General features: G+C 32.2%; 1 protein-coding gene across 1 annotated transcript; it reads left to right on the top strand.

Moving 5' to 3' along the window:
• Positions 1 to 1,027: 1,027 nt before the first annotated feature.
• LOC109801240 (BTB/POZ domain-containing protein At3g50780) lies at positions 1,028 to 5,371 on the top strand. The gene is made up of 3 exons (XM_020362261.3): positions 1,028 to 1,461; positions 1,779 to 2,595; positions 4,217 to 5,371. The coding sequence occupies exons 2-3, from the start codon at positions 1,981 to 1,983 to the stop codon at positions 5,147 to 5,149; spliced, it is 1,548 nt and encodes a 515-aa protein (XP_020217850.1). The 5' UTR covers positions 1,028 to 1,461; positions 1,779 to 1,980; the 3' UTR covers positions 5,150 to 5,371.
• The last annotated feature ends 4,092 nt before the right edge of the window (positions 5,372 to 9,463 follow it).

Below are 9,463 nucleotides of genomic sequence, written 5' to 3'. Positions count from 1 at the left end.
TCCTCAAATTTTCACCTAGTCATAAAAAGTCTTTGGAAATGTAAGGTTCCGATCAAGTGCTTGGTGTTCTGTTGGCAGGTGTTCATGAATGCATTCCCATGCAAATCATTGTTACAAGTACGTGGTGTGGAGTTGGATAACAATTTATGCTCTCTTTGCTCTCTGTTTGTCGAAGACCCTCTTCATCTCTTTCTAATGTGTCCAATGGCTTTTAATACTTGGTTAGCTGTTGCTAATTGGTTGGAGGTTGCGGTGGTCCTTCCAAATTCTTTAATTTCTCTCTACCTATATTGGACGAATCTTGGAATATATAAAAAACGCTCTCAATATTTTCAAGTGGTTTGGGTGTCTGTCCCCGGTTGTTCTTTTAGTTACATTAGTTGGTATTATAATCCGGGTTTATGTATCTCATAATTTTTGTTTTAGTTTTGAACTCTATTGTAACGGGTTGGAGTACCCCTTGTACTCCAAATAATTTAAATCTTGTTTGCTTATAAAAAAAAAAAAAAAAGGAACACTATTTATCAGTTGAGGGCAAAGTTAGCAATGAGAATGAATTTGTAGTGATGGAATTGTAAGTTTTGCATGGCACCAAAAAGAGGTCAATAAAAGAGGCAGTAGCGCAGTCTATTCTTAGAAGATCCATATTTTTGGGTTTGGATTTTAGGATCAACCATCGCTTTCATGTTTATATCTTACTACAATTCCATGGGTAACTACCTCTTTTAAAAATAAAACAACTAATACTACTTAACACCTTTCTGACACCCATCTGCTACGCCAATCAATATCAATATCAAGATTCTCTTCTCTTCTACTTTACTAATTTCCCATTAAACATCAGAGCCTGAGGGTGTTCTAGTAATTTCACCATGTACCAAGCAACCATACTTTAGCTCTACTCTACATCATGAGTACATTACATGATAAAAGCAACAGTGACATACATAAAGAATCCACAATAATACAATAAAATAAGAAGCGTGCTTCTTGTCTGTTTGATTGCTGAGTTGTGTATATATAGAGAACTACTTCTACAAAATAGGAAAAACAGGATAAAAGAAAATTACTTTATTTTTAAAATTTCTCTTTTTAATTAGAGAGAGGAGAGAAATGGTTGAATCCTGGGGGGCCAAACGATGCAAATTCTGAGACCCAAATCATCAAAAGCATGGAGCTGGTAAAGTGGAAAGTAAGAAACACAGCCCATAAACCATCATCATCTGTTTCATGTCACTTCATTTGGTTTCTCCCTTTTTGCTTTTTCGGGTCTCGTGGTGTTCTCTACTTCACAAAATAAAGAGAGACTAAACTCATTATTATTCCTCCCTGCAACTCTTTCTTCACTGGTTCCCTTGATGCTCAACACTTTAGCTCCTCTTCAATCATTTTTAACGCTCTGCAAACAAAGGATTAGATAAGACATGGACTTTCAGAGGCTTCTCATATGACCAATGTTTGGTAAGTATTCTGCTTTTGCCGGTTACTAGTGAATATTGTCCAGAGAGAGAGAGAAGGGTCATTTTCTATGTGCTGATCTGCAGTTGCTTGTTAACTTTGATGTGGTCAGATGTAGAACTTCTTGGTTATACTTTTGAAAATGCTCAAACAATTTTTTTAATTGAAAAAAAAAAAAGTTCGATAAGATATTTCATATTCTGCACATCTTCCTGCCATTGTGCTTGGATTTCAGTTCAAATCCCTTTTCCCATTTACGAAAAAAAATTTCAGTCCATCGAACATTCCTCATGTTCCATTCACTTTGTGTGAAACTGCAGCGGTACCAGTTCTTTTGGGGGAATTAGATCAGCTTCAAAGATTGCAGCTTTTCATTTTGCTTATTTTCCACATTTTATGAGGGGAAAGCAACTGGTTGTTAAATAGGGAAAAAGCAAGACTTGTTTGTCTCCGCTGCATCATTTTCACTGTGATGCTATATATTATTCCATATTAGCTGTGAATCCTAGTCACTTGCTAGATATGGGGGACGTTAGGCAAGGTCAAACAAAGATTCAAAATGTTCCAATTGCTGTCACCCCTGAAGGATTTTGGTGTTGCCCTACTCCTGTTGGGTTTCAGAAAAGCCTCAAGCCTCAAAATCCTCTGAATAAACTCAAACCCTCTTCACCTCCTCCAAAGACTAGTTCCCAGAAAAAGGCAGTTGCAGTGAGTGAGAGAAAAGCAGTGCCTGCCCCATCAAAATTGGTGGTATCAGATGCTCAACAATGTAATGATCCCGAAAGACCTCCACCCAGCACTTCTGTGCCTACACAGAGAGCACCAAGACCCAAACTTGAATCTTTGCCCAAAAAGGTGGCTATTGAGTTTGGTAAACCTGGAACTTGTGACATGAAGGTGGTTCTCTTGGGAAAGCAGGGATTTTGTGTGAAGTTAAGTGTGCACAGGGATGTTTTAATAGAGAAGAGTAGTTTCTTTGCTGATAAACTTTCTGAACAATCTAGTTTGTCATGTCTCCAAGTTGATGACTGCGAGGATGTTGAAATTTATGTTGAAACTGTTGGCCTTATGTACTGCAAAGAAATGAAACAGAGGCTAATGAAGCAAAGCGTTTCTCGCATCCTTCGAATACTCAAGGTAATTTGCTAACACTGTCATGCTTTGATACTAATTCTGTTGTGTAAGGCATTTCTGGGAAAGGAAATAAGAAATATGTTCTATGTTATTACTCTTTTGTTCTTCGTGGTATTATAATTTTCAGATTATTTTTGTGGGGCTGTTTATATGTTTGTCTGATATAGTATGCTTCCTCATGTTTACATTTCCACTAAGGAATATTTAAACTCTACTTACATTTCCTTGAGTTATTGTGTTAATTCTTGCTCCACTGAGATAAATATTTTCAGTATGTTTTTTTATTCCTAATTTATAATTTAATATTCCTTTAATTTAAACAATGCTATTTAGATTCTTAATGCTGCAATCAGCTGCATTTTTGTCTTTCATGGAATAGGTCTAAATATAAACTCAATAAAGATAGTGTAATGCTATTTTCTCTTAATACTTTATAAAGAAAGTATTAAATGTAAAAGGAAATGCATTTAATATTTTAGGAACATAACAGGCATTCAATACTTTTTTCTTTTAATAATTAGGAGGATGACGTGAGACTATTTAGAATTATGGGTTTTACTAACTATTAGTGCTCTAAGGAGCATTCAATACACTCTATTAGATGCTTTCAATTGCTCGATAAAACAGGAAGGAAATGATTTTTGTGTTCTCAATATATTCCCTTTCTATTAAATGCTTTAAGATTTTGGTTCCTTTAGTAGTAATACCTTATGGGCACCTACTAGCATTTGACTAGAATTACTCGAGAAAAGAAAAAAAAAATAGTAATTGTACCGTTTTGTGATATTGTAAACTAGCATGCCAACATTATGATTATCTTATAGTAGTAATTTGGAACTGCTGTTCTGTAATGAAAACGGGTGCATTAGGTTGTTTAAATAGTTATTATTTTTAAGACAATTTACGGATGCATTTCCTTGAGATGTCTTGATTCACTTGAACGCATCAACATTTCTCCATCCTCATCTTAAAGGTGGAAGCGAACTAGGAATTTTTTGTACTGTTTCTTTTTTCTTATACATACTCAATTACTCATATACTATTACTGTTGATGACAAATCAGTAGTTAAGATGCGTTATGAATGTGAACGCTAACGATGATGATAAAATAATCAATGTGTCATATGGTGGTCATTTATATAAAATTAATGTGGTTAACAAGTAGATACATTGTAACTCTACAAGTATACATATAAGTAGCCTGAAATGCATATGTATTTACTAATTAATATATAATTGACACTGCAAGATCATGAATTGAGTGAAAAGAGTGGAGTGTGCTATGGCTGAGAATTTATTTTAGCGATGATCATGTTTTAACCACGCGGTTTCTTTCCCAGTAAAATTAAAAATACTTAAATAGCTAGTAAAGGTAGTTCTTATGCCCGGTTTCCTGTAAGATCATAGTATTTTGTCAAAATATTTCTGACCCGTTCTCTATCAGGCTTCATTATGGAAGGTAGTGCCAAAAACCTCAGTCATAACTTCTTGCTAATTATTGTGTTCATTTCAAACTTTCTTGTCCTTGTTTCACCATCTTATCCTTTGCTACGAATGAGCCATTGAGTATTGATTGAGGATACACTATTGCTAGACATGTTATCTAAAAGAAGCTATTTTGCAGATTGCAGAATCCCTTGGCTTCAGCTCATGTATTCAATCATGTTTGGAGTACTTGGAGGCAGTCCCTTGGAATGGAGAGGAAGAGGAAGAAAAGGTGATCTCAACCGTCCTACGACTCCAAGGAGAAGGAATCGGTGTCAATCCGGTGCTAAAACGAGTTTCTCCTGATATTTCCAATGCCCCAAAAGACACTATATCCCACATTGTTGAACTTGTTCTCAAAAGCAATGAGGAGAGAGGTCGCAGAGAGATGAAATCCATAGTTCTAAAGCTCCTTAAGGAGAATAACAGTCTTCCAAGCTCTGCAGGTTCAGCTGATATCTGCAATGACATGATTTATAACTCATGCAGAAGCTGCTTGGATTCTCTATTGTGTCTGTTCAACCAAGCTGCTGAACCAGACTTTGCAGACAAGGAATCTGTAGGAAAACATATAGCTCTTGAAGCTGATAACTTGTCATGGCTACTTGAGATTTTAGTTGACAAACAAGCTGCTGAAGATTTTGCACTGATGTGGGCAAACCAGCAAGAATTGGCAGCCTTGCATGGAAAGCTTCCCATCGTCTTTCGCTATCATGTCAGCTGCATTTCTGGAAGACTATATGTTGGCATTGGAAGAGGGGAGGTTCTGCCATCGAAGAATGCGCGCCAGTTGTTGTTGCAGACGTGGCTGCAGCCTCTAATCAATGACTACAACTGGTTGCAGCACGGGTGCAGGTCGTTCGACAGAAAACTTGTGGAGGAAGGAATTGGAAGGACAATTCTCACCTTGCCTTTGGAGGATCAACAGAGTATTTTGCTTTCATGGGTTGGAAGCTTCTTGAAAACTGGTGATGGATGCCCCAATCTTCAGAGAGCTTTTGAGGTTTGGTGGAGAAGGACTTTCATTAGACCATATGTGGAGGGCCAAGGTAATGCCATGCCAGATAGTTGAATTGAATGTTGTGAAAGCACTACCACTATGTGACATGTTCATGAATACATCTTAAAATGGTTTTTGGAATCTCAATTTCTCTTTTGACGCAACGAGTCTAAGGAATTATAATTTATAAATAATATGTAGATTTGCTAATATGGTTTGCCTCCAGCTGCTAACTAGTACTGAGACATGTATATATGGCCGTTTCATGTATACAAATCACTCATTGAATTTCAACTTTCGGCAATTGCTTCGTGTATTAAGCGAATTTCACTAGCTTGGTTTATTTCACCATATACCTGTGCGGGAATTAGTTTTAACGATTTAGCTTTTCTCCAGCGAGATTTATTTGATTATGCAAATATCTACATTCAATTATAATTTAGTAGTTAATTTTTCAATCAATAGATGTAGCTTCTCACTTTAGTGGAAGCAAATCCCACTATTCCGGTCATTTTCTGTCTCCAGGTGTTGTGAATTCAAAGTTCAAAGTTCATACATGACTTTAATCAACTAACATAATTTTTTTAGACCTTCAAGCTGAAGCATAGAACTATAATTTGGTTTCTTAAAGTGACATAATTAACACAAGGCTTTAGGTTCATTTGTTTAACTAAAAAAGTGTTTATAAATTAGTTTTTTTAAAATTATTATTTAAAAAGCAGGTAAGAGTTATTTCTTAAAATAAAAAGAAAGAATTTAGACAAACCGTAAAAGAATTGTGTTTGTTTAAAAAAATAAAAAATAAAAACACTTTTTTAAGAGATTTTTTTCTAAAACAAACGTGCATGTGTCTTCTAATTATGAAATTGATCTTTCTGTGTCTTGTAGTTCTATGTCACGACTCACCAGGTTGCGACCTTTTGGTTTTGGTCCAGGATACAAAACAAACACTTCCAAACATCCCTAACCGCTGAAACTGACGCCCAACCAGGAATGTAACACTAACTACCAAGCCTAGTACAAAATTACTTATCACAACAAAGCCTTGGCCCATGCTATTTTATTTATACTCTCTTTTTTAATTTTTTTTTTGTATTTTTAAAATACTATTTTCTCTCACTTTCAGTCTTTCACACACCTTCACTTTTCTGCAGATCTTACAAAAACTAGTTTTCTAAAATGTATTAAAAAAAAATAAGAGGACAATGTGAGAGCAAAAACACTGCTGTATGACGGCCCAAAATCACATTTACAAGCATTATTATACACCTTTAATACTATCGAGGAAGTCATATATGTCTATAACATTATCAAAAATTAATTTTATGTCTCGGGTGCATATAAAAACTAGAAAAGGAGAAAAAAAAGTTAATAGTGCGAAAACTAAAAGGAGAAGGAGAAGAGATTAATGTAAAAATTAAAAGAATTAAAACTACTTAAGAAAATAGATGGAGAATGAAGAGAAGGTAAAGAAGTGCATGTGAAAAATTGAAAAGAAGAGGGAGGGATGCATATGGAAAAAGAAAGAAAAACGTGTTAAATTGAATCTTAAATCTTAAACTTTAAATTGAACGTAAGAAGTATAAAATTAAAAAAAAATTAGGAAAAAAATATTTTTAATTTTTTTAAATGTATTTATGATAAAAAAAAGTGTATATATATATATATATATATATATAATGAGTCTTTTATCTTTTGTATGAATAGGAATGACAAAATTGATTCGGATCCTGTGGGAACTTGCAAAAACACCCACATGCAGGACAGGTAAATACTTACTTTATATGGGGATGGGTATAGGATAGGTACAAACCCACAAAATTTAGTGGATACAGGTATGGATATGAGTACCATGGTATCCAACCTGTCACGTCTCACACACACACAACACACACACACATATATACATATATATGAGGTATCCGTTTATTTTGTTCAATAATTCGTGTTTTATATCAAATTTCAACGATGCAACCATTGAATTTAAAGTTCTTAATGCATAGATTAAGTATGCAAATTTTTTAAAAATTTAAAAATCATTTGATATTTCATTTCATTAATTCAAATTGACGAATAATTATAAAATCATTTTATAAATTGATTTGAATTAATGAAACAAAGTATCATATGATTTTCAATTTTTTTTAAAATTTGTTGATTTGATATATGCATGAAGAACTTTAAATTCAACGATTAGATCATTAAAATTTGATATAAAACATGAGTTACTGAACGGAGTAAGTCTAGATAAATAAATATATATTAATTAATATAATAATATTGTTATTATTTTAGATTCAAGATATAAGTTGAAGTTGTTAAAGTACTTTTTTTCCTAAGTTTCATGGTGACTTGTCTTCAATTGAAATTAATAATATCAAGAAATTATGTTACTCATTGTTTAAAGAGTATCAAATTAAAACTAAGAGAATAATGAATTTTTCAACTTTACAAGCAAATACCAATGAGTCAAACTTAGATAATTTAAATATTAGAGCATTTTCTTAGTGATTATGACTCTTTTTGTGAATGATACAATTGAAACACAAACAAAGTCTGAAATAGAGTTCTACTTAAAAGAAAATATTCTGTCTATGAATATTACTTTTTACATTCTTAGATGGTGAAAAATAAATGAGATCAAGTATCCAATTTTATAAAATATTGTTAAAGATGTTTTGACAATCCCAATTTCAACTGTAATTTCATAATCTGCATTTAGCACATGAGGTAGATTTTTTAGTTCTCATCGTTATAAACTTCATGAATTTACTATGGAGGCATTCATGTATCTACAAGGTTGATTGAAACATAGGTAATAAGGTAATAAATAAATAAACTTTATTTATTTAATAAAAAAATTATTATTTATTTTAATTATTAATTGAAATTATCTAATTATTCATCTTCTTGTCACGTAGTTTCTATTTGTATTATTAGACCAAAATAATATATAAACTTGAAAGACAAACGTTTGTAAAATATGAAAAAGTTGATTCCGATGATAAGGTCAAATGTCTATATATTTGTTTTTAAAATTTATAGTATATAATTTAATTTACAATTTTAATCTAACTAAATTTTGTAAAAACAATTCTTAAGTCTTGTAAAATATTGTTAACACATGATCATGATGTTGGAAGTTTATTTACAACTTTTATTATGTTTATTTTTTTAAAATTTTATCTACAAAAGTTGGATGTTTTATAATCTTTATTTATAAAAAAATTTATAGACTTTTGTAATGTTAAAGACCTAACAAATTAATATTATGTTTGCTTGTGTGAAATGTTATCTCTTTAGCTTTATTTACTTTATACATAAATAAAATGCGTGTCGCATGTACACATATGGTACACAATTATCCTGCAAAAACAAGAATAAAGATTAGAATTACTATCTACACAGATATGAGGTTGGGTACGAGTGTTGTTTTTAAATGCGGATATGAGAATGAATACTATAAGACCTTACCCATTGTCATCTTTATATATGAGTAGATCATAGCATCGGCCTTTTGTAGTGGAATTATGGGATTTATTGTGTACCAAATTTTTTTTATAATAATATCATTTTTATTTTTGAATTATTATTTCTAAATTGTGCTTATTTAAATACAATATGTGAGTGGATTTTTTTTTCTGAATTAAAATTTCGGAAGTGATTTATGAAATATGTCGGAATTAAATTTTAATACAAATAATACATTTCATAATTGATTTTTTTAAAGTGTTTCGAATGCGCTTAATACACTCCATAATTGAATTTTAGCGGGGTAGGATCCATTGAATTTTAAGTGTTTAATTCATTCCGAATTTCCAATGAAATTTAAAAAAAAAAGTTTTAAATGTATTCCGAAATTAGGCCTCTAAAACTAAAACAATGTATAATATATTTAAGACTTTTCAATGTGTTTTGGAATTAAATTTTGAAAAGTGTTTTTATGTGTTGTAGAAATTTAATTATGCAATGTTTTGTTAATCAGTTTCAAAATTTTAAATTTGAAAGTTGTTGAAAATGTGCAGATCATTTGGGCAGGCTGGGTTTAGAATTGGACGAGTTGTATGGAGAAGAGGTCAAGCTCCTTCAAGACAACTCATACATTGGTACTACTTTGGAGCTAGCACAGCCCACAAAAGCACAGAGCTGAAGCCCATGAGCCCAAAATTAGAGGTCTAGACCCTTCACACAACACAAGTGTGATTAGGGAATAATAAGAACCATCCCTTCTATGTTGTCAACGTCAGCTAATACTTGATTAAAGTTCATTTATCTTAATGTTATTTACTTGTGTCTTTATTGAGACACTCAATTATCATTGTATTGTTATAAAAATTGATTTGAGAAGAATGAATAATTGAACTTTCTTTGATTTTCATCGGATAA

This window comes from Cajanus cajan, chromosome 11 (assembly GCF_000230855.2).
Source record: "Cajanus cajan strain Asha chromosome 11, NIPB_CcT2T_4, whole genome shotgun sequence".
NCBI lineage: Eukaryota > Viridiplantae > Streptophyta > Magnoliopsida > Fabales > Fabaceae > Cajanus > Cajanus cajan.
This window is presented reverse-complemented; position numbering and strand designations above follow the sequence as displayed.

Excerpts from the sequence above, each read along its gene's own strand:
- LOC109801240 (XM_020362261.3), top strand. The coding sequence starts at position 1,981 with ATGGGGGACGTTAGGCAAGGTCAAACAAAGATTCAAAATGTTCCAATT. Across the intron at positions 2,596-4,216 it reads GCATCCTTCGAATACTCAAG|ATTGCAGAATCCCTTGGCTT; the intron begins GTAATTTGCTAA and ends GCTATTTTGCAG.